The 25,866-nt window shown below is 45.9% G+C and overlaps 1 protein-coding gene across 2 annotated transcripts in view; it reads left to right on the top strand.

Annotated features, from left to right (window-relative positions):
* The window catches only part of LOC147431329 (AFG1-like ATPase family protein), a 73,263-nt gene extending 63,686 nt beyond the window's left edge, over positions 1–9,577 (top strand). The window contains exons 3-15 of one of the 2 annotated variants that reach the window (XM_086493931.1): positions 5,346–5,485; positions 5,615–5,728; positions 5,886–6,037; positions 6,732–6,811; positions 6,885–7,169; positions 7,257–7,367; positions 7,453–7,569; positions 7,662–7,792; positions 7,925–7,994; positions 8,082–8,174; positions 8,260–8,387; positions 8,544–8,697; positions 8,863–9,577. In XM_086493931.1, coding sequence (XP_086350057.1) covers positions 5,346–5,485; positions 5,615–5,728; positions 5,886–6,037; positions 6,732–6,811; positions 6,885–7,169; positions 7,257–7,367; positions 7,453–7,569; positions 7,662–7,792; positions 7,925–7,994; positions 8,082–8,174; positions 8,260–8,387; positions 8,544–8,697; positions 8,863–8,979 — 1,692 coding nt within the window. In that variant the 3' untranslated portion in view covers positions 8,980–9,577. Of the gene's footprint in view, positions 1–5,345; positions 5,486–5,614; positions 5,729–5,885; positions 6,038–6,731; positions 6,812–6,884; positions 7,170–7,256; positions 7,368–7,452; positions 7,570–7,661; positions 7,793–7,924; positions 7,995–8,081; positions 8,175–8,259; positions 8,388–8,543; positions 8,698–8,862 lie in introns of those variants that run through there. The other variant, XM_086493932.1, reaches the window with a different exon arrangement.
* The last annotated feature ends 16,289 nt before the right edge of the window (positions 9,578–25,866 follow it).

The raw sequence follows: 25,866 nt of genomic DNA on the forward strand, positions 1-25,866 counted from the left end.
GAGTTTGCCCCGTGGCTAGCTCAGCTTCAATTTCTCCACCCTCTACATCATAATCAAAGTGCATCTGCTTTAAGAATTCTGGCTGGATGAAGTTCTCCATAGCTCTGGGGTCAAAGCAAAAATAAGGGCTTTCAAGCCGTTGACTTTTCCATAAGCTCTGCATAATTCATTAAAACTCTTGAGGTGTATACCGTAAATATCGGGTACTAGTCCAATAGCAGGTCTAGCCTTCTTGGCCGGAGGTGGCCCCTGGGATCTGTCTGTTGTGGGAGTAGAAGGTTGCACTGAGTACGTTGAGGCTCGCTTAGGACATGTATTGAACGTATGCCCTGTTTGGAAACACTCGAAGCATTGGCCTTCTTGTAACAAGGCGTCTCGTTGACGTTGTGTCAGACGAGGCCGTTGAGGTTGGTCTTCACGGGATTCCCGAGAATTTGTTCGTTGTTGCCAAGAGTTCTGGTTAGTGGTCGGAGGTTCTTCTGTGGTAAACTCCAACTTTCCTTTCATGAGCTTGTAGCCGACCACGGCATGGTCCGTAAGCTCCTGCATGGTAGAGACTTGCTTGGAGAGACAATATTCCTGCAATGGTGACGGTAGTCCGATGGTGTAGTGCTCGCACTGGTCCTCCAAGGGAATGAACTTAAAAAAGGACACCGGAAGGTACACACCGAGAAACCTTTGGTTCAAGTTGCCCCACTCTGCCAAAATCCGAACTTCAAACATCGAAGTCATGTAACTACGTGCAAAAATTGTCTTGAAAGATTGCCAGGTCCTTGGAGCATGCGGTTGTGTCGCGATTGAACTCCACCATTGCATAGCATTATCTTTAAGAAATCCCGCTGCTCGAGAAATCTTGGATTCTTCTGTATAGTTCCCCAAAGCATAGATGTTGTTGAATTGCTGTAGGAACTGCAATGCTTTTTTGCTATTTTTCACCTAGGAAAAAGTCAAAAATTTGACTGCCGTGCCACCATCTTTGAAATCTTTGGGTTGGTTAGGGGCATATCCCGGGTATGGATAATAAGGGTATCCATATGGGCTCCAACCATTGTAGCTTGGCGGTGGTGGTGGTGGAGGCAATGGCGGTGGCAAAGGCGGTTGCACTGGATCAGGGTCAAATGGTTGCATCATATTCCTGAAGACTCCCTCGATGGGAACAGACGGCCGAGAAGGTTGCCGGTTGGAAGCTCTCGTACTTTCTGGTGCCGAAGGAGGAGGTACCACCTGGGGCATCAGAGGGGGTAACATGTAGCTCAAACATTGTTGAAAACTTTGCAGCATCGAAAGATTCTGTTGAGGATGCCGCGAAAGAATGTCGTGAAGCTCGTTGAACAGAAATTGCAAATATTTTGTTGAATCCATGAATTCCAAGTCTTGGGTTGTTTATGGCTTATGCCCTGTAAGACACAGCGATGAAGACGGGAGCACGCCCGATGCGCGATGAAGTAAGGGTGGGAGTGGCTGATAGGTCCGGGTCCAGGTTGGAGGGCGAAGATACCTCGAATAAATTTCCAATAGCTTTGTCTACTCTTTTGTAGGACCGGTATGCTTTCAGAAAAGCACACGCCTAATGCTCTGATACCACTGTCACAAGACGGGCACCACGTGCCAATAGAAAAGAACAGACTGAACAGGCTTTTAACACTTCATTAACAACTGAACTGAGAGAGAGAGAAACGACACGCGACACGGAGTGGCGGAACTCCACCCCAGAGAGTATTGGCCCCAAACCTTGGCGCCCCTTTCGGTATTTCTTTATATTGCATCAACACAGTACAAGCCGATACTCCAGACTTTGCACCTTCACCAGGAAGCATGCCAGAGAATGAGCCCTAACCTCATATTTAAAGGCCCTTGGCCTAAAAAGCATATGGTCCAAAAGCAAAGCCAAAAAGCTGCCAGCGCAATTTACAGAAATCCGTACAGTCCTGCCACGTCAGCACCGCCAACGTGAACAACGGAAATCTGTACAGTTCTGCCACGTCATCAGCCATCGTGATTTTCAAAAATCTGCCACGTCATCAACCTGCTTCGCAAGTTCTTGTGTGTGTGTGTGTGTGAGCCCTGCTTTATTTCCTGCTGCTCTGTCTCTTCACTTAGGGTTAAGGCCCCTCGGCCCACATCTGCAAGTTGGCTCCCTTCGTTAGGGCTTTGACACGTCATCAGTTTGTGACATGCGAGAGCGTAGAGAGGCTTTCCTTCGACTCTGGCGCCCTGGGCCTCTCTTCACGATGGTCCAGGGTGTGCTGAGATGGCACTATCGTACACCTGTGTGGCTTTTCCCTCCTCCCATCTCTTGATTTAGCCTCATTGTACATATGTTGTTTTTTCATTGGGAATCTCTCCCCCTTATGATTGTTGTAGCCCTCTCTAGTAGAGGTGATTGTAGCCCTATGGGCAGTTTCATTAACTAATAGAAGCATCTTTTTCTCGGAAAAAAAAAAGTTCAGGGGATGGGTTGTCGAGGAATCGGGTAAAACCGTAGTCGAAGAAATCCCACCGTAGGCGAATGTCAAAGGTGGTCAACCGGCAAAAGGAGAGGGCTGCACTACCAGTGGTGTCCTCAGGTAGGGTTGTCCCTCCTGAGCCAAACGGCTCGTAGCGAAAGCACTGCCAAGAGGACGTTGAGCTTCGGAGCGATGTCTAGTCCCTTGAGCGGGAGGAGTGCGGGAAGTGTCAGGAGCAAAGGCTAAGGCCTCAGTGGGGGAAATTGGGGTATGTGTGTGTGTGTGTGGAGGTGGCGATGGAGGGGCAGGCAGTGGCAAGGCTGAGGTAGACTGAGGCTTCTCAGGGGTATCTTGTTGTAAATGGTCAAAGCGGTTCTGTGTAGGAACCCAATGCTGCTGGACTACCGTAGGTTGGCCGCCGGGGGGGGGAGGCGGTGTGGCGAGCCCGTCCCTGTCGACGACGGTCGTGAACTTGCTACGAGTCATGAGCTGATTGGTCACCGGGCTTTGAAGAGGTACCAGCATGTGCCATGTGTGCCTTGGGTACCTGTCTGCTGTGACTTATCAGCCTTGGGAGGCTGAGCGTGCGACGTGGGTAGATATCTCTTGCGGGGACCGGCCTTCGCAAGATGGCCCGTGGTTTGAGAGTCTCGAATACTCCACATTCTGACTGAGCCAACTTCGGGGGAGTGTGGGTGTCCTGAATCAGAATGCGTACTGTGGGTATACTTGCAGCCTTGACAATGACTGAAGTTGCCATGCGTGGAGTCTCCAAGATTGTCCCAATCTCGGAACCAATCCTGGAAAGAAGCGATAGGTACTCTCTCCTGAGGCCTGGGAAACAAGCCGAAATGGGTTGATTTGCTTCCTTGGTAAGAACAGCTGAAGTTGGGTCGAACCCATGGCGCCACTGCTAGAAATGAGCCCTGACCGCTCAGATGGCCAGCGGGCTCATCGAAATGACCTTGGAAGCCATCTTTGGAGTCTCAAACTCAATTTGGTAATAACCCCACCCAAGAAGCTCTATTTCGATGATTTTTCCCACCTCCGCAAGGAGGTGGATTTGTAAGAGGTCGTGCACCTCACCTCTGCTGGACGACTGCCAATAATCTTGTAGATGACAGAAGTGGCCTGAAAGCGCTCCACCTCTGTTGCAAGGCTCGCTTGGTCCGATAGCGACAGAGCAAGTCGGAGGGTGGGTTGGGGGGGGGGGGGGGGGTTGTTTCGGGCGAGGGGACTTCATTTGAGTCCCTCTGTGGCGAAGCACAAGCCTCCATCTGTGTCTGCTATTGCAAGGGAAGTCGCGGGGGGGGGGGGGGGGGGGGGGGGGGGGGGGGGGGGGGGGTGGGGGGGGGTGGGGGGGGGGTGGGGGGGGGGGGGGGGGGGGGGGTGGGGGGGGGGGGGTGTGGGGGGGGTGGTGGGGGGTGGGGTGGTGGGGGGGGGGGGGGGGGGGGGGGGGGGGGGGGGGGTGGGGGGGTGGGGGTGGGGGGGGGGGGGGGGTGGGGGGGGGGGGGGGGGGGGGGGGGGGGGGGGGGGGGGGGGGGGGGGGGGAGGGGGGGGGGGGGGGGGGGGGGGGGGGGGGGGGGGGGGGGGGGGGGGGTGTGGGGGTGGGTTGGGGGGGGGTGGGGGGGGGGTGGGGGGGGGGGGGGGGGGGGGGGGGGGGGGGGGGGGGGGTGGGGGGGGGGGGGGGGGGGGTGGGGGGGGGGGGGGGGGGGGGGGGGGGGGTGGGGGGGGGTGGTGGGGGGGGGGGGGGGGGTGGGGGGGGGGGGGGGGGGGGGGGGGGGGGGGTTGGAGGGGGGGCTTTTTGTCATTGGCAAAGAGCATGAGTCCTTTGTGATAAAATTCATCATTTGGGACACAAATTTTGCAAATATGGAGTTCGGATGAAACCGAATCAAGTTAGAGCCTCAACAATGGCACAACTTAAGATTCTTCTAAAAACTTCCCATTGGGCTACATCATCCCTAGGGCCCTACTACCATGATGGAACACTATACAAAGAGGAGAGACTCTCCCATTGATAGAAATATATGATGTCTACATCACACAATGGAAGGAGAAAAAAGCCAAACAAGAGGCATGTAGTGCTGGTGAAGACCGTGCTCCACCGTGAAGAAAGGGCGCGGCCACCATAAACTAATGAATGCCTGGTGCCATCCTCAGCCCCGTTGAAGCTGCCCTGGATGCTATCGTACTACTCTCTGAGTGTGTGGATCAACTCTAAGCCAGAAGGCTTGCACCGCCACCCGCCCGTTGAACACACGAAAACACCTAGCTGCTCTTGTGTCTCCAAGCTGCTGTCGAGAAGCCCGGTGCAGGGCAATGCTGGGGTCCCCCTAATACTTCTTTTTGTCTCATAGTCTGAAGCTCGCTCTTACCCAGCTGACCACGCCGCCTAGGTAATGCCCTGCTGTCATCAGTACTCCGCCACCGTTGGTGTGACCTCTCGCCTGGCCATCAAGATGTGTCGGGCAAGTTGAGCAGCGAACTGAAAGAAAGGAATCTCAGGATGGTCAGGGCTGGCAGAAGGGTCCTTCCATAACCACTCCCAAACATCCCACTGTAGCCTTGCTAGGGGGTGACCGCTGAAAGCCCACGTCCTCCAAGCTCTCCTGATTGCCTTCTCAGGAATCAGGTGAAGGATTTACTGTCACTCAGAGCAGCTGCAAGAACTCTGATCCTCTGGAAACTTCACTCCAAAACCAAGACAGATTCACACCGCAGGCAAGAGAGGCTCCTGTCGTCCTAGGTCTCGAAGAAAAAGCACACTCCTTCCTATATTAATATTATATGGAATTCTTTGTCAGTGTTATTATTTGGAATGTTGATGGACAATTGGTAATGAGGACAACTCTCTCCTCTCTTGAAGCTCTCTAAACTGACAGCTTGATTCAACAGACGCAGCTGAAGGAATGGGAAACACAGAGGCATCGGCTACGACAAGAACTTCTGCAGGAAGAAGCAGAGAAAGTTGCTAAGCGAGTAGTCGAAAAGAAACAGGCTGCGGAGAAAAAGTCTTTTTTAAATTCAGTTTCCAGGTACATCCATGCTCAATGCTTTGATTTATTCCAATCCTTTGTTATAGTATCTTCTTGCGTTACGTGTTAATACTATAGCTTTTTCTCTCATGGGTTTTGGTAACATTCTCATCTCATATTCTGCTAAAGGTGGTACAAACAATTGAAAGAACGGCTACTCCAGCATGAAGCTGAGAGGGAAAGGCAATGGGAGCTGCGTGCATATGGACTCGCAACAAGCAATTTAGTAAGCGATGCATCAAGGTTAGCAGGATGTTTGTGCATAGGCTCCACTTGCATATCCTATCAGGATGAAAGTGTCATTGCAAATTCAGTCATGTCTTTTATAGCCTGTTTTTAGTGGATGTAATTACTGGCACACGCAAGCTTGGGACTTATATATCTGTTTACTGCTGTTCAGGGAGAAAAGGTCAAATAGACAAGTAGAGGCTGGTTCTGGAAAAATGGTTGCACATATCAATAGGGAAAAAAGGCTCGATCAGCTAGCTGGACCTCGCCCTTCCCTACCACCAAGTCCGAAGGGTCTGTATATCTATGGAAGTGTGGGTTGTGGTGAGTATGACTAAATATTCCAGCATGTATCCATCACTTTTTTATACCTCGCCTCATGTTGTTGAAGATAATGCAATTGGATTGTTTTTCATGTCAACTGTATAGGTTAGTGAAAAAATGGGTCTCTTTAAACCCTCGCAAATGATAAAGTACCTTATTGAAATACAGGAAGAGAGGCATGCTATTGAATCTAAAAAGTGAGAGTTAAGAAACCTGCTGGCTGCTCCATGGCTGTGAAATCCCATAACCAAGAGTGCAGTTTTTCAAAGTGAAACATTGCTGGAGTCTGGTCCTATTTGTGACGGTTGTTGTGTAATTTTTATGTTGCCTTTTCTAAAACCATATGTAAAGACCAAGGAAGCAAAACATATTCACAATTCCAAGAACTTTGTTGTCATTACTGCGATGGCATAGTTATAAACTAGTCCATATATAGTGACCCTTCTTATTGCACTTTAGGATTGAGGAAAATACTTATAATTATGCTCGGCACCAAAATGATGACATGGTTCTGAATGCTTGTTAAGGTTGTTGTCTTTATGGTGAATGGTAAATTATAATAAACACGGAGGCCTGAAACACATTCTATAGGAATTAGAAAGTTATTCTTATGTCTTAAAAAGAATCTGCTTCTAGTCACAAATAGGATTGTAATTCAGGATCGATGCTAATTCCTTTCTTAATTTAATAACAGGAAAGACCATGTTAATGGACATGTTCTATAATGCTGCTGAAGGAGTTGTGAACCATCGAAGAAGGCTTCATTTTCATTCTGTGAGTAGTATCTTTTACAGGGAGTTCCAATTGTGCCATTCTTGGCCTGTTAAAAAATATTTTATTTTTGCAGGCACTGCTGGAGGTTCATGATTGGATGCATAAATTGTGGAAACAGCAGCAGGAGAAAAAGATGGAGTACGATACCACAATCCAGGATGATGATGATCTGGATGCGCTTGAATCTCAAGAAGTCACAATGAAAAATACAATAAAGAAGTGGCTTGATAATGAGAGAAAATTTCAGGAGGATTTTGTGCCCTCAAATATACTTGATATGGTCGCTGAGTACCTTCTCAGTGAAAGCTTAGACTCGGCCAAAGGAGGTGCAAGCTTGCTATGTTTTGATGAAATGCAGGTGCTGAAATAGAGAGGAAAAGGTGTGTAGTTTATGGGAGTTAAAGTCAAAAGCCCTTGACAGAGGCTGAGATTTTTTCTTTCTCAGGTTGTCGATGTGTTTACAGCAGTGGCTTTGGCTGGAATCTTCACTGCCCTTATAAAGAAAGGGGCAGTTGTAGTTTTGACCAGCAACCGTGCACCGACTGACTTGAATAAGGTTTTATTTGTTGCCCAATCAAATTGCATGTTTTTATTTGTTTTTGTTGGATGTACAGAGTTTGTAATACAAGGTACCTGTGCAGGAGGGGATGCAGAAGGAGTTATTCAACAAGTTTATTTCAGAGCTGCAACAGCATTGCCATTTAATCCTGTTGGGGAGTGAAATAGACTACAGGAGGCTGCTGGCAGCCGATGAGAAGGCAAGAATCTGCTCATTGACAAATTTCACAAACTCATGAAGTTTAGTGAAAATGTGCTTATTTCTGTTTGTACCATCCTTGAGCTTTGGTAGAGCGACTGGAAGAATTATTTTTGGCCCCTCAATAAAGATGCGCACGACGCCCTCGAGCTGAGGTGGCAGCAATTAGTATCAGAAGCTGGGGGCAAAGTGGTCCAGACTACAGTTCCTGTGATGTTTGGGAGGTGCATTGCAAACTTATAAAGTTGTGGATACTTTAAAGTTTCAGTCTTGATAGGAGCAAAGAAAAAAGTTCTCTCTCATTTTTTTTCCCCAGCTCTTGTTTTGAGTATGTTTAATCTTACATGCAAATGCAGGACTCTTGAAGTGCCTCAGAGCTGTAGTGGAGTGGCCCGATTCTCATTTGAGGAGATTTGTGATAGACCTGTATGCAGTCTTAAATGCAAGTCCCTAAGGACGTACAAGGCCATATATTTGGGGATTCCTGAGGAATGTTTGTTTGATGCTATGTAGGTTGGAGCTGCAGACTACTTAGCAGTAGCTCGCAATTTCCACACAGTCTTTATTACTGGGATTCCTGTGATGAGCATGCGCAATCGTGATAAGGCAAGTAGATTATGTGTTATGGCATGGGCAGGGTGCTTGTGGCTAGGCTTGTAATTAAACTCTTGTTCTGTGACTTGTATAACAGGCTCGGAGATTTATTACTCTCGTTGATGAACTTTACAATCATCGGAGGCAGATGATATGCACCGCGGAAACCTCTATTGATGAGCTTTTCCTTGGTTCAGAGGAGGGTTTCTTGGTTGATTTGGAAAGGTAAGTGAGATATGTGTTTCATGCTTGTGACAAAAGCTTGTGGGCAAGAGAGTTGATGAATCTTCCAAAGGAGACTGTTCTAGTGAATGGGTGGACGAGTTGTGACATAGTGACAGCCAATGAGATTTATCTTTGATCTATTTTAGCTTTGATCAGTCTGCAGTTTGAAACAGAAGCTGAGAACACGCGCCTCAGGAGAGATGTCACTCTTTCAGGAAGTGTAGCCCCTGTTGCAAGTAGTCAGGAAGAAAAGAGAAGCATTCAGTCCCTCCTCTCTGGAAGGGAAGAGCTTTTTGCGTTTCAACGTGCTGTAAGTGCCCGTTACCGTACCTTTTGGTGGTTCAAGCCTTGCTTGTTTGTGCATCAATTGAATCATTTTGCGTAGTTTGCCCATGTTTTGGCTGCCGGCATGCTGTTGCATTGTGGAACCTTGTGGATATCAAAAGTTCTGTTATATTGTGTGGCATTTAAACAGGTTTCCAGGCTTACAGAGATGCAGAGTGCTCTTTACCTACATGGACAGGACTTCCACACTCATCAGCACGCCGTTGAAAGTGTCGGTGTTCAGAAATTTTTACTTTATCAGAATTAGGTGCATCAGCTCAGCCATCCAAGCCCCAACTGTGGAAGCTCGTTGGACAGGTTCCTGCCTTCTCAAGGTGGTCCCCTCGAAAATTCAAAGCCTCAAACTACATCCCAATCATCATCATTGAGATTCGACAATGCAGGACTCACATAAAGGTGCTCAAAGCTATGAACTGGACGCTCTGTAAATCACTGCAAAGGCAGGGTGAGCTTACATCGTGCTGTGTCCATATGTAGCTTATATCATTCATTGTCCCCTACACTGATACTCCTCTTGCTGCAGAGCTTAGTGGAAGGGACTTTATAAACCTAATTTGGATCATTTTAATCTGTTAAGTGTTTCACACTGAAATATAGCTGGGAGCCTTCAAGCCCTTAATAGACCATCATACAAGCTTTATGACCATAACAGATCATGTTTGCCTCAAGCAACTATGTCGTAAGGATGATCAGAATGACCGTAGCTCGGAATAAGCTGATTCTTAACAAAAACCAGCCAATACAAAAATGACAAAACTCACCACCCAAAAAAATTATATTGTCCCAGTAATTCACCATTAAGAGTCAACTTATGAGGAATACCATGAAATAACTTTAACATTTTACTTATGCCCACTTTGAAAAGGAGGTAGTTACTTTTAATAAGTTGGACAGCCCCTTTCATGTCTACAGTCATTATACCCTACATTTTGTCCCTTTGGCCTATGCCCTTTGTAGGCATGTAGTAATTGTGTATTAATTGTTTCCAGTTGTGAAATGGGTAGTTCTCTCTCTCTCTCTCTCTCTCTCTCTCTCTCTCTCTCTCTCTCTCTCTCTCATGGGTCTCACAATTTTTAGGGTTCGTCACTGTTTTTCAGGGTTTCTTGCTGTTTTTAGGGTTTTGCCATTGTTTGTTGCTGTTTTTTAGGGGTGTTAAAAAAAAAAAAAAGGTTTTATCTCCGTGCATGGCTAACTGTCAAGAGGACTCAAGTGCAATGCGAGCATATCTATCTCTAGGAAGTTCCCATGTGCGGTGTATGAAGGAGACTGATCTCGCAGCTCATTAGAGCCAAGGCATAAGTACCACGTGCCATCAATGCGAGCATATCTGTCTCTAGGAAGTTCCCATGTGCGGTGTATGAAGGAGATTGATCTGGTGAGCGCCTCAACCACTAGTGGGGGGGGCGCTAGCTCTGCTCGGATAATGGCACGTGGTACTTATGCCTTGGCTCTAATGAGCTGCGAGATCATAGAGACGAGAGGTTTCTCCATGTTCCCCCATCCATCAGTGCGATCCGACCTCTCGTGGTGATCCAGTTAAGGTCCCCATATCTCAGCTCCATAGAGCAATGCAGAAGCCACCAAAGTGTCAAAGAGCCAGAGCTTCGTGTGAGGCTCTTGAAACCGAACCTGCGAACACATCCTCTCTAATCTACCCAATGTTGCATGGACTCTAGTCAATCTGGTCTCTGCTACTCTCCTGAGTGAGAATGCAGGCCCGCTAAAAACCACTCCAAGGTAAGTATAAGCATCTGTGTACTCCCCAATCTCCTGGCCGTAAGTGTATGTAGATGTTGACCTCCTGATCCACTGTGGGGTGGTATTAAACACCTTAACCTTGGTTTTACCAAGGTTGACAGACAATCCACTTTCGTGGGCAAACCTATGCAAAGCATCCAAGTGACGTTGCATCCCCTTCGGAGATTCGGAGATCAACACAATATCATCATCATATAACAAAAGTGGAATCCATGTCCTTGCTAGCTGTGCACCTCTATCACCATTGCTCTCAATGTAGTCAGAAACCTCATCCACATACATACCGAATAGAGTAGGAGAGAGCGAGCAACCCTGCTTCACCTCAATAGTGGAGTGAACCGGTGTAGATAGTCCCTGAGGGGTGCATACATGCCCTACTATTGATCTGTACAATGCCATGATCCCCCAAATGAGCTCTGTGGGTACTGCCATCTCCTGTAATCTGCGCATCAATTTAGCTCTGGGTATTGTGTCAAAGGCTTTGCGGAAGTCCACAAAGCTACAATAGATCCGTCTCCCATGAGATCTGCCCTCCTCGATGATGGCCTTGAGTGTCAAGATATGGTCAAGAGTAGAGAAGCCTCTCCTGAACCTTGCCTGCCCAGCTGCACACATTACTTCCCTCTTTGTCCATCTACTCAAGTGCCGCTCAAGAATAGATGCATACAACCGTGCTAGTGTGTGTCCAATCATGATAGTGCGATAATTCCCAGGCTCCATGGGGTCTTCTGACTTGAAGATAGGTACAATCGTAGATAGGCTCCAAGTGTCCGGTAAGCCCTCACACATGGCACGGTTAAACCTAACTGCTAGAAGCTCTGCTAGTAGGTCTTTGGTATGCATGAAATGCTCAGCCACCAGGCCATTATGACCATATACTCTCCTAGTCCTCATCCTATCAATGGCTTTCTTCACCATCTCAGCGGTGAAAAAAACACATGTGTGTGGGCATGGATCGGGGGGGTCGGGAAGAGGTGGCTGTCCAAGTACTGTGTACAAAGATGATGCGTATTGACCCCATGTCTCTGTGGAGGTAACAATGGGGGGGGGGGGGGACTGCTCATGAAAGAGCCGCCACGCCTCATGCGAGTCCTGACGCAAGAATAGTTGGTATAGATCCTGCTCTAGTTGAGCCAAAAATGCCCTCTTCTTTCGCCGCACCAGGTGTCGGAAGTCAATCTGTCACTGTCTGTGAGTGACGTCCCCCAAAAGCACCTCCCTCTGAAGTCTAGCTCTAGTCTGGCGGCACTCCTCATCGTACTAGTTGTTCTAAGGCATGCTCCCTGATCGGCGTCTCTGCTCAGGTTGGGTGTGTGGGTATGCCTCTGCTGCATCATGTAATGTCTGTGTCAGTATAGTAGTAAGCTCCTCCAGAGGCCGCCCTGGTTCCTTAGTGCATAGGCGTCTGTAGATCCCATTATCTATATAGAATCCGTCTCCCACGTGAAGGTGTAGTGAGTAGGGGCTACTACCCGTGGCGTGTGTGCTACACTGAACTGGAAGGAGATGGTCATCGACACAAGAGCATGATCCACTGCCACCCTAACCGGTCTGGGCCCAACTGTGAGATCCTGGATACTAGAGATGAGATTCGGTTGTGCCATGACATAGTCCACTGTGTTGGCTCCATGTCTGTGTGGGAAGCATGTGAAACCTCTCGTAGCAGGAAAAACCTGTAGGCCATTCAAGATGGCCAGTCCAGGTGTCGCCCATACTCGGTATATTCCACATCGGGCCCATCTCTACAACATCTAGCTCTCTCAGCATCTCCTCTGAAGTATCATAAAACACTGTCTGGTGATGGGTAGTCCTAGCATTGAAGTCCCCTAGAATGATAATGTCACCATCTCTAGAGAACTCCCATATGTCATCATCCAAAATAGAAAAGGGGGATTGTCCTCTGGGTGATGCATAGACTGACGTACTTAGGGGAAAGTAGCAAATAGCAATGTAGAGATATCTGCATGTATTTGCTTTCAATCTCACCCACATGTACCTAGCCTGCTCCTAGCATTGAAGTCCCCTAGAATGATAATGTCACCATCTCTAGAGAACTCCCATATGTCATCATCCAAAATAGAAAAGGGGGATTGTCCTCTGGGTGATGCATAGACTGGCGTACTTAGGGGAAAGTAGCAAATAGCAATGTAGAGATATCTGCATGTATTTGCTTTCAATCTCACCCACATGTACCTAGCCTGCTCATCCCTGCGGGCTATATGTATCAATGGCTGCAAATCCTCTGTAAATAACACTGCCACTCCCCCCGAGACCTGTCCTCTGTGCTCTGAGTGTGTCTCCTGTCTGTAAGTTGTCTCCCATCTGTATCCACTGATGTGAGGCATGGATTGCCCAAGGGCCTGGTGTGTCTCAGAGTAAAAGATGATGTCTCTTCCAGTAAAACTATCCTCAAAAGCACCCACATGAAGACGCATAGATCCATTACAGTTACAAGCAACCACTTTGAGTGTGGTCCCATAAGTCTCGCACCGTTATGTGGAGCGTCGCTCCAGTATTACCGCTCTTCCATCTCGATAAAAGGCATTCTTGCCTTTTCCCCTTGCCGCTCTAATTGTTGGGGTATAAAGCCCAATATGGTCGCCCAGGTAAGTGGGCAGGCCGCCAGGTATGTACACATATTCTTTTGTAAAAACCTAATAAGAACTCACTATGCTCTACACATTACAGTAGAGCGAGTTCACCATATCGTCGTGCTCTTCTTCTCGCACTCTCTCTCGCGTCGCACTTCCGCTCGTACTCCTTCAACTGGTATCAGAGCTCAGATCGAGGCTCGGGGCAGCACTGTAGGAGGCTAGAGTCACCAGCTCAGATTGGGGTGAAATTCGATAGGCAAAGACACGGCCCCAAATCTTGTGGGCGAGCCCGTAGGACTCGGTGTGCTCAGAATTTCATTCTGAGGTCATCTCGGTCACCGTTCGGCTTCGACAAAGTTTTGCGTAGGCCATTTTCGACTACTTGGTCTCAGCAGGTGCAGATCCGACTCTGCAAATTTGGGGTTTTCGGCCTACGACTGCAGGTGCTGAGGATATCGACACTCCCAGAGTGTTGATTTGTGGATGTCTACACATCGAAGGACGGCTCGCAGTTCTTGGAGGCGTGTCACATACGACACGGGCGCATCTACACACAGACTGTAGGCGACATCCACTAGTTCATCAGGTAGCTTGTGTTTGCTGCTTGATATTCCAGATTTCATCCTGACATTGCAGGTACTTCCACATGGGATATATTGTCAGAGATGATGTATGTCTGTTGAGGGTTTGCTGGTTGTGAGTCACGCAGCAAACAACCGCCGCAGCGGTTACAACATACAATGGGAAATTTGTGGATGTATGACTTTGTGGGAAGTCTATGTACTGTCAGATTTACTGCAGCCTTTGTTGAGGGTCGAGTGAGGTTTTATTGAGCTGGGGGATTCTCGAATGTTGAGATCCTTTCGGTGATACAGGTCTTGGAGCGATCCCTCGAGCACCCTTAGATAGGCAGCTAGGATGTATTGAGTGTGAGTTAGACAGTTGGGATTGCATCTTTGCTTTACTGCCGTTGAGGCATTGTCGCAGTCTATGCTTACAGGACAGTGACAGGACAGTCAGAGACAGTACAGGTGCACGACAGGTTTACCCACAGCTTACAGTGTTAGAGAGACGGTGGTTTTTTGAGCTGTTTTTTGGTCTGTTTTTAGTACACTAGAGCCATTTTACAAAGGAGACTTTGCCAAAATTTCTGCAGAATCTGAAGCTTTCTTGGTTCATTTGACAGGTTGATATTGGTTTAGAGGTCAGTTTACAGGGGAAACTCTGTCGAATTTTTCCCAGGAAAGTAAACTACTGTGAAGCGTAGCTATGGCTGGATCACAGGACACTGCTCTTTACAATATCACGAAGCTGGATGGAACCAATTTCCCATTGTGGAAGAAGCAGATTTGGCACGTGTTGGTACAAAAGAAGCAGATAAAACCTATAAAGCTCAAGGGGATAAAATCAAAAGATATGGACGAAGATGAATGAAGCGAAATGGATGAATTGGCACTTTCTACCATTATGTTGACTTTGGCAGAAAGCGTTTACTTCAATGTAGCAGACGAGATTTCGGCTTATCGAGCATGGTTAAAGCTGAGTGATCTTTATGAGAAGCAGAGTGCAGCTTCACAGGTATACTGGCTTAAGAAGCTTGTTGACTTGAAGATGAAAGAAGGGACACCTATGTCCAATCATCTGAATGAATTCAACACAATCTATAGTCAATTGTCAGCTCAAGGTGTCAAGTTTGATGAACCTGTTAGAGCTATGCTCCTGTTGATCACATTGTCGGAACGTTGGGACACTTTTCGCACAGCTTTGAGTAATTCTGCACCTCCAGATGGTTTGAACATAGCAGGTGTAGAAGGAAGTTTGCTTACTGAAGAAACCAATAGAAAGATAATGGACAAAGGCAAAGGAACAGCCTTAGTTGTCAGGGGAAGGACCAAATAAAAGTACAAAGGTGGAAAGAGAAATCAGTCTCGTAGCAAGTCCCGCAGTGCTAAAGGCAAGAGTGACATAGAATGCTACCATAGTGGCAAGAAGGGTCACATGAAAAGAGACTGCAGAGAATGGAAAGCAGAAAAAGGCAAAGAGAAGACCATGGTGAGAAGAACAAGTCCTCAGTGAAGATTCAAGAAATAAATGTGACAAACACTGTTGCAGAGGATGACAGTCTAGTGTCAGGAGACATCTACTTCTTGAAGAATACAATGGACTCAGCTCTTCTTACAGCATCTGATGGAAATGTATTGAGTGACTGGATTATAGACTCAGGGGCATCACTTCATGTGTCTCCAAACAAGGAGTGGTTTACCTCTTATGTGACCACTAAAGATCATGTTCGGCTAGGCAATGGGCAGACATGTGAGATCTTAGGTGTTGGAGATGTTCAATTGAAGTTTCAGAATGGCTCTTCTTTCACGCTGAAGAATGTGAGACATGTTCCCGCAATTACAAAGAGCTTGATCAGCACAGGTTTACTTGATGATGCTGGCTACGTCACCACTTTTGGACAGAACATGTGGAAGATATCCAAGGGTTCTATGACAGTAGCACATGGAGTAAAGTCTGGAGGACTTTACATGATTTATGTATCAAATGTCTCTAAAAATGTAATCAATGTAACCGAGCAGCCGAACGTTTCTTTGTGGCATAGCCGGTTAGGACATATGTCCAAGAAGGGAATGGAAGTCTTGTCTCGTTCTGGTTATTTGCCTGGCTTTTCATTTAATGATTTTGAATTCTGTGAACATTGTCTGTATGGTAAGCAAACACAGCAGCCACATAAGCATAGAAGCAGTAGAAGAGATACACAGTTGGCACTTGTTCATAGTGATTTGTGTGGACCTATGCCTAACCTATCTCTAGGGGGAGCTTCTTACTTTATGACATTTATAGATGATTAGTCAAGAAAAGTATGGGTTTACTTTCTCAAGCACAAGGATGAAGCGTTTAGTGTTTTGAAAACGTTTGTGACACTTGTGGAGAATCAGAGTGGCAAGAAGCTTAAATGCTTACGCACTGACAATGGTGGAGAGTATGTTTCAAAGGCCTTTCAGGACTTTTGTGAGTCAAAATGTATAAAACATGAACTTACTGCTCCTTACAATCCTCCTCAAAATGGTGTTGCTGAGAGGATGAATAGGACCATACAAGAGAAGGTCAGAAGTATGTTGTCTAATGCACAACTGCCAAATGGGTTTTGGGCTGAAGCAGTATCAACAACTGTTCATCTTGTAAATAGATCTCCTAGCAAGGTTTTGCAGAAAGATTCAGTGCCAGAGATGGTATGGTCAGGCACAATGCCCTCATACAAGCATCTCAGAGTCTTTGGCTGTGAGGCATATACTCACGTTCCAAAGGAATTTAGGAACAAACTTGAGCCAAAGAGTAGAAAGTGCATCTTTCTAGGCAATGGTAATTCTGGTGAGATGGGGTACAGACTTTGGGATCCCGAATCCAGAAAGGTTGTCCGCAGCAATGATGTTCACTGTAATGAATCCAAATATCATTCTAAACCAGAGAGGGTTGAGGAGATTAGAAGAGTTGTCTTCCAAGAAGATGGACCTGCACGTGCAAGACAAAATGTCAGGGCTCAAGAGGAGCAAGGACAGGATAGAGTGGAACCACAGGTTGTGATTGAGTATGAGCCACCTATTGTGCGTAGATCTGGACGTGTCACGCGACCTCCTGATAGGTTTGTTCCATCTATGAACTATGTCATGTTGACTGATTGTAATGAGCCTTCATGTTACAAGGAAGCAGTGCAAATGAAGGACTCCGGGAATTGGCAATTGGCCATGCAGTCAGAGATGACAGCTCTGCATAAAAACAAGACATGGAAGCTAGTTAAATTACCACAGGGCAAAAAGGCTCTACCTTGTAAATGGGTTTACAGGTATAAGATCACCGCTCATGATAGTCAGCCAAAGTACAAAGCAAGGCTTGTTGCCAAGGGCTTTAAGCAAGAACAAGGCATTGACTTTGATGAAGTCTTCTCTTCGGTGGTCAAGATGACTACATTGAGATGCTTTCTTGCATTGGTTGCCATATTAGATTTGGTGTTGCACCAAATGGATGTCAAGACAACGTTCTTGCATGGTGATTTAGATGTGGAAATTTACATGCAGCAGCCAGAAGGGTTTGTTGAGAAAGGCAAGGAAGATTGGGTATGCCAGTTGTTAAAGAGTCTTTATGGCTTAAAACAATCACCGAGGGCATGGTACCATAAATTCCACAAGTTTATGCTTTCTCAAGGCTACAAACGTAGTGAGTTAGATCACTGTCTATATACAAAGAAGGCTAAGGATGGTAGTTGGCTGATACTTATTTTGTATGTGGATGACATGTTGATTGCTGGCAAGCACTTGGAAGAAATTTCAGCTTTGAAGTCAAAGATGGCAAAATCGTTTGACATGAAAGACATGGGTGAGGCAAGTCATATACTTGGTATGCGCATTGAGAGAGACAGATCAAAGAAGTTGATTTGGTTATCTCAAACAGAGTATATTGACAAGGTTTTGCAACGTTTCAATATGGAGAAGGGAAAGGCACTGAGTGTTCCATTGCCACCATATGTGAAACTTAGCAAACAAGATTGTCCTGTGTCTGAGGAAGAACAGGCTGAAATGGATAAGATTCCATATGCGTCTGCAGTAGGTAGTTTGATGTATGCAATGATTGCTACTCGCCCAGACATTGCATTTGCAGTGGGAGTAGTAAGTTGATACATGTCAAACCCAGGCAAGAAACATTGGGAGGCAGTGAAAGGAATATTGAGATACCTGAAAGCTACAAAGAGTATGCGTATATGCTATGGGAGTCAGGAGCTAAGTGTAAAGGGTTTTACAGACTCAGAATATGCAGGTGACTTAAACAACCGAAGGTCTACATCAGGGTATGTCTTTACATTGGCTGGTGGAGCAGTATCATGGCGTTCTAGATTACAAGATTGTGTTACTCAGTCTACTACAGAGGCTGAATATGTTGCAGCATCAGAGGCATGCAAAGAATCAATTTGGCTTAATCCACTAGTAACAGATTTGGGAATCAAAGAAGAGATGCCTGTGTTATATTGTGATAGTCAAAGTGCTATACAATTGGCTCGCAATCCAGTTTATCACTCAAAGACAAAGCATGTGGATGTGAAGTATCATTTCATCAGGGAAATGCTCGAGGATAAGCAACTTCAGCTTGTCAAAGTTCACACCACAAAAAATCCTGCTGATCTACTTACAAAAGGACTTCCCTCAGAGAGCTTTGCGCATTTTCGCAAGCAGTTAGGTGTAGGGTAGTATATCACTTCTCTACATCTCTTGTATATTAGCTTGTATAGTAGCTTCTCTCACACTTAAAGTACCACATTGGACTTTAAGTGGGAGGTTGTTGGGGTATAAAGCCCAATATGGTCGCCCAGGTAAGTGGGCGGGCCGCCAGGTATGTACACATATTCTTTTGTAAAAACCTAATAAGAACTCACTATGCTCTACACATTACAGTAGAGCGAGTTCACCATATCGTCGTGCTCTTCTTCTCGCACTCTCTCTCGCGTCACACTTCCGCTCGTACTCCTTCACTAATCTCCGGCATTACTTTTTGCATATGAGCGATCTGCGAGAGGGTAAGATCATCCCTGAGAAAGATGCCCGTCTGTTTAAGATTCGGCCTTTTCTTCAAGGACTTCTTCGTTTCCATGGAGGAAAAATGGAGGATGAGTGCCCTTTCTTTTGAGGTTTCCCCATTGCTTCGATTTTTCTTTATGTTGCCCACTCTTCAGGCTCTTGTGTGCGTCGGCTCATGAACCCCCATCAAGGCCATGAGTTCTTTTACCTCTTCGTCCACATTGCCTTTGTCTTTAAGACCGCAAATTCTCACATGTAAAGCGCGCACATGTCTTGTTTGCTCCTCCTCTAGTGTCTAATTAATGATAGTGGGTATGGACGTGGATGTTATCTCCTTGCATTTTCCTTTCTTGGCCACCTTGATCCATTTCTCGGCTTCATCCGCCTTTTGTTGAGTTTTTGTAAGAACATCCACCCAAGATGTTGTCATCTCTTTGTGTTGCTCTTCTCTCTCTTTCATGGCCTGTACTTGCTCCTTGATCGTGTCGATTTCTTCGATTACTGAGGGTTGCAATTCGCCCTCTTCCATTGTGTTTCTTGATCGTGCTTTGGCGAGATCTTTCTTGAGTGACGCAATCTCTTCATCCTGAGTCGTCACTCGATCTTCCAATGCATTTATCTTGCTTTCTTGGATCAACACGCGTCCTTCGAGCATTTTTATTGTGCCTAATAGATTGCGGTTCATCTTGGTAATGGTCTCCGTCATTTCCTCTTTGCACTTTTGAATGGCATCTTCTAGGGGGTCGGCTTTATCATTCAGCTTCCTCATGCTTAATCGCTATCCGGAAAGGAGTCACTAAGCGCACATATGCATCCACACTATGCATACATTGTCTCCCGCATCAAGCATACATCTGCTGAAAAAATATGCTATCTGAATTTTTGGATTTCTTTAGGGTTTTTTGTTTTTGAAATTTTGTGTGCAGATTCTTTAAAAATTCCTAAAAATCCTTGAAAATCCTTGCTGCTCGAATGCAAGGCACAGAGAGAGAGAGAGAGAGAGAGAGAGAGAGAGAGAGAGAGAGAGAGAGAGAGAGAGAGAGAGAGACTCTAAAACAACAAAAAAAATACAAGAAACCCTTAAAAAAAGCAAGAACGCTTGTGAAACCTTTAAAAAAACAAAAAAAACACCCCTAAAAAACAGCAAAAAACAGTGACAAAACCCTAAAAAACAGCAAGAAACCCTGAAAAACATTTCATTTCATTTTGTTTCTCTCTCCTCTTCTTCTTCTTCTCTCTCTCACTGACTCATGGGAAGCATCAAAGAAGTTTCCCCCACATGTAAGAAGACGCATCCTTCGCCGGTTGCCCACAAAGCCTCTTTCATGCAGACAAGAAGAGGATGTCGGCAATAGAGGAGGAAATGAGAGAATGGAGAAACGAAGTGGAAGAGTGAAGGAAGGAGATGAGCACTATTCTTCAAAGATGGATTGAAGAAAGAGATGGCATGTGTAGGAGGATCGCTTCGCTCGAGGAGAAAGTGGGCGGCTTGAAGAAGGCGAAATTCAACCATCCATGATGGAAGAATTGAATACCATGAGAGAAGAAATATGGGTTATCAAGGAAGGTGAGGGGAAGAAGTCATGGGCCGCGGTCATCTCCGTAGCACAAAAGAAAGTAGAGGAGGCCGAAAAATGGATTGAGGTTGCTAAGAAAGGGAAAGGTAAGGAAGCTCCTTATACACTCACTTTTATTTACACGACCCTCGAAGAGGAACAAAGAAGGAGGATGTGTGCTCTACACGTGAGGGTAACCGGCCTCAAGGACATAAACAATGTGGAAAAAGAGGTCACAAGCTTCATATCCATGATGGGGATGGACAAGTCTTCACACACAAAGGCATGGAGAGTGGGCAAGCAGAGTGATGTCCCTTCAGAATCTTCAAAAGGGAGAGCTCTCATACTACGCTTTCCCTCCTTGGAAGAGAAGAAGGATTCTTGAGAAAGAGACCTACTCTCAAGAAGACAGGTATTTTCCTCGGTGATGATCTCGCTCTCTCACAGCTTGGACATATGAGAGAGGTAATGTCAGAGATTGCAGCGGCAAGGGAGAAGGGAAAGATGGCCTTTTATAGAGATGGTCGGGTGGTGATTGTAGAGCAGCGCTTTACATGACAGTGTGAGACCTATGGGACCACATTGAAGATGGCTACTTGGAACTGTAATGGATCTATGAGGTTGGACGTTTGTGCCTTTGAGGACAGTTTCAGAGACAAGGACATTGTTTTCTTCTCAAAGACTCATCAGGCCCCTGGACAGCTTATGTCACATCTGGTGGAATACAAATGGGAGACAGCCCACAGGACAGTCGCGAGATCTGAGCATGGGAGTAGAGGTTCAGGAGTAGCAGCAGTGCTATTTAGGGAGGAGTTACAACCACTACTACATATTGTACGGAGGGATGATCATGCTAGATACATGTGGGTGAGGGTGAGAACTGACACAGGTCGATTTCTATACATTGCCATATGTTACTTCCTTCCTAGTACGTTAGTATATGCTGCATCCAAAGGAAAGTCGCCTTTCTCTATACTAGATGATGATATATGGGAGTTTTCTAGGGATGGTGATATCATCCTCTTAGGGGACTTCAATGCCCGAACGAGCAACTCTCACACAGTCTTCTACGACACTTCAAATGAGATGCTTAGTGAGCTGGATGTGGGTGAGTTGGGGCTTGACAGATGCTCACATGGCAGAGAGCAGACGGAGTATGGGAGATACCTCACGGAGATGATGACTACACATGGGTTAGCCATACTTAATGGCTTACATCGATTTCTTGGAGCAGCCGGTTGCACACAGACACGAGGCCAGTACAGTGGACTATGTTATGGAACGGCCGACAATCTTTATTCCTTGTATTTAGGATTTCATAGTGGGAGCCAGACCGATGGGCGTAGTAGTGGATCATGCGCTTTTGACATTGTCTGTTTCATTTCAGTATAGTACAGCCCAAACATCAGGAGGCAGGTCACATACCCGTTATACATTTACATCAGAGACTGACTCGGTTTATATAGAGGAGATCTATAACCGTCTATGGATAGCTAGTCCTGGCCTCTCAGTGGAGGAATGCACCACTTTACTGACTGAGACATTGCATGGTGCAGCATCAGAGGCATACCCACAGACTCAGCCGGGTCAGAGGCAATATTCTGGGAGCATGCCCCAGATAGTTGGTATGATGAGGAGTGCAGAGAGATGAGAGCCCAGCTTCAGAGGGATCTTATTTTAGGAGTCATCACTTACAAAAAATCTCGGATTGCTTCCCGGCACCTTTTGTGACGGAAGAAACGAGCTTACTTGGCCCAGATGGAGCATGACTTGTATGAGTTGTTGTTGAGTACAGACTCAAGAGAGGCATGGAGATTCTTTCATGAGCACTCCCCTCCTCCAGTGATTACTTCTCTTGATGTGTGGGGCCAATATGCCTCATCATTATATACGGTTCCTGGACAGGACCCCCTTTCAGATTCTACAGAGCCATGCCCAATTATCAGCACCTTCTTTACCACTCAGATGGTAAAGAGATCCATTGACAGGATGAGGACCAGCAGGGCATATGATCATGATGGTCTAGTAGCAGAGCACTTTACACATGCTAGAGATATGCTGGTAGAGGTTCTTGCAATGTTCAATCGTGCCATGTGTGACGGGCTACCTGAGACTTGGAGGTTGTCTACTATTGTGCCTATCTTCAAAGTAGGTGATCCTACAAAGCCTTGGAATTGCCGCACTATTATGATTGGGCACACATTGGTACGGTTGTATGCATCCACTCTTGAGCAGCAGTTGAGTAATTGAGCAGAGGGTGAGGGTGTACGAGCAAAGGGCCAAGCCGGTTTCAAGAGGGGTTTCTCCACTCTTCATCATATTCTGACACTTAGAGTCATCATTGAGGAGGGTAAGTCACATGGGAGACGGATTTATTGTAGCTTTGTGGATTTTCGCAAAGCATTTGACATGGTACCGATAGCTCGATTGATGCGCAGACTGCAGGAGATGGGGGTGCCCATAGTGTTGATTTGGGGGATTGTGGCTCTATACTGGAGAGCTCTCAACCCACACTCAATCGACCACTACGGCACTCTCATCGATCGAGCACTGGAGCTACGAAAATCTAGACGGCCACGATTGAGGAGAGGGGCTACATAACATCAAAGGAGACTACAGGAGAGGATTCGAGCCATACTCTCTCGTCATCCAGAGTGCAAATAAGGATGGATTCTAGTAGTAGCATCTTTGTTCTAGTTCTTTTGTACCCATACATGGTATTAGATTCACCATTTTATAACAGTTTGGTCTCATAGGTCATTTTGGCCTTTTGAAGACGTTAATATAACATTTAATTTCATTTCTCTCTCTCTCTCTCTCTCTCTCTCTCTCTCTCTCTCTCTCTCTCTCTCTCTCTCTCTCTCTCTCTCTCTCTCTCTCTCTCTCGTTCAACTCCTCGTCGGCTAGATCTTTAAGGTCTCTTGGGATAGTTTCCTACAACATTAAAACTCTCTTCTTCTTCTTCTTCTTCTTCTTCTTTTGTGTGTGTGTGTGTGTGTGTGTGTGTGTGTGTGTGTGTGTGTGTGTGTGTGTGTGTGTGTGTGTGTGTGTGTGTGTGTGTGTGTGTGGAAGCTCTATATCAGACAGACTTGGATCACATCCCCCCTCCAGCGGAAAATGTCACACTATAGAGACCATTTTCTTACCATATTGGAGGATGGGTTCATACAATGACCATGCTATATGAACACCTACATGCCACAGAGCTCACTAGTGGCAATTGGTCAGCTTAGAGTGTCATCACACATACTAGAGATCAAGGTGGGGTGAGCTTATGACATTCCTATGGAGGAGAGAGTGTGTAGAGTATATAGAGACGAAGTGGAGAGCGAGGAGCATTTGGTTTGCAGATGCACAACTTATGCCGATATCAGAGGCCGATACGAGCCCCTATTTAGAGGGAAACCTATCTTCCGAGATATCATGCACTCTCGAGATTAGAGACAATTGGGGCGCTACTTGGTAGAGATATAGAGACACATGGACACACTTTTACAGCCACCTATAGAGACCCTATTGGGGGGGGAGGGGGGGGCAAGGACAGCTTACAGATTTCTTTTAGAGAGCTACACCCCATCCACTCCAAGACCCCCAGAGGGGAGTGACCCTTCAGCAGGCTGAGGTGAGCCGAGCCCGACGATGCCCACGGGCTACGAGAGTCCAGGCCCCACGACTCCACCGCAGACAGATCGAGGAGATCCGGACTCGAGCACATCAAGTTGTCAAGGAGAGATGAGCCTAGATGATGGCTCATCCAGAGGCGTTCACCACGGCCGCTCCCGACCCTCCCATGTACTACATTTTACACCCCCCCATTAGCAGAGGATTGAGCTAGCTAGATTGATGCATTTGCATGGTTGTACTACCCTCAGCATATAGACATGCACATATCCCTAGTACTAGTGCTCCACCCATCCCCATAGATTTCATCACCCACTAGACGTCCTTCTCTCTTTTATTTTGTACGAGTCTGAACTATTTTGTCTTTTCCGATAGACAAAAGACATGCATACATGTATAGTTTGAATTGAACTATTTTGTCTTTTCCGATAGACAGAAGACATGCACACATGTATACTTGATTTGTCTCGTAGGCCGACTTCGGTCTCACATAGACGGTAAAAAGCTCTCTCTCTCTCTCTCTCTCTCTCTCTCTCTCTAGAAATGTAGGATAAGAGCCCTGTTCTTAGTTATGCATTTGGAGAGAGAGAGAGAGAGAGAGAGAGAGAGAGAGAGAGAGAGGACGGTTTTCATGCCAAAGAGGATGATATTATACAGTTTGAATGGCGACCCTATCCTTTGTGATAAAGACCTTACCAGAGCATAGACAATGCGTGCTAGAACTTTTACATACCCGCAAAAAGGGCAAGGGAGCAAGATAACTGCGATGCTCTAGTGAGTTCCCTAAGGATGGTTCTATCCAGGCTATTGACAAATTGCAACTTGTCCATAGTGACGCTTGTGGTCCGATGCACATGCCATCTTTTGGGAATCATTACACTTCAAAAAGTGTATTGATTATTACTCTTTGCACGCATGGGTATATCGGCAAAGTCTAGAGTGTTTGTGCTTCAAGCAATTTTTGCTTATGATTGAAAATGTATGTAGTTGCATTGAGGGCACCCTATGCTCTTTTCAAGGGGTGTAAATTACAAATATGCATTTGCAACATCTCTTACTACAAGCATACCAACATTAGATAGGCACGGCTATCAATTGTGGTGTATCTGAAATGTTATGCTTCGAGACCAACATTCTTCAAGCCCTAGCATATTGTTGAAATTTCATTCAAGCTTTTGGCTAACCTCAAGTGATCAAATCTTTGATTTAAAAAAAGGTAAAATAACCCAAGGTTATCGTATAAAGCTTTGTTCTCTGAAGAGCTAGAATCCATAGTATTTCCCTTCAAACGGGCTTCAAACTAACCTAACGAGCATGGAAGCTTCTTTAAACATGTGAATCACTTGTAGATATTAGAAGAGACCAAGCAATCCTTTTCTCTCATTGATTGGTCGTTTTAATATAGTATGCTAGACGTTCAACAAGGCTAGGCGTTCTATACTGCAAGCATTTGGATGCTTGTAGGAAAAGAATACACAAGATTTATTCTTAACTTAAGTTAGTATAAACTCTTTCTACCCATTATTAGCATGTGTTACCCAAATGTAAATTTTTTCCAGTCGGAGGTAGCTAGTGCACTCCATTCCTTCTTTAACTGAGATGTTGGAGTGTTTTTGTTAATTTTTGCTCATTAACTAGCATGCATTTATTTACCAACAACTAAGAATGTTCATTTGCTAGTAGTCAAACGACACAATTTTGCGGTTCAACAAAAGAACAAACAGATATCCCCATCTATATTATTTATTTTCATATCAAAAACACGAGAGAGCATTCCATATCGTTACCATAATCAATAGTAAGTGATCGGTTTTAGACCTAAAGTCTTATTTAGAGTGATAGAAATCACCATTAAAGGAGAATTCTGCATGTGCATTAAATATAGTATTAGAGTTTGGTACAAGATACCCCCATCTACATTTTTGAAATCAAGAGCTTGATAGTAACATTCGATATTGTTACCATATTCAACAGAGGTCTCAACGGCCACCTTTTGACCTCAAAGTTATGTCCAATGGGCCAACGAATATGCCAT

Source organism: Adiantum capillus-veneris, chromosome 21, assembly GCF_014529385.1.
Source record: "Adiantum capillus-veneris isolate H3 chromosome 21, ASM1452938v2, whole genome shotgun sequence".
NCBI classification, from domain to species: Eukaryota; Viridiplantae; Streptophyta; class Polypodiopsida; order Polypodiales; family Pteridaceae; genus Adiantum; species Adiantum capillus-veneris.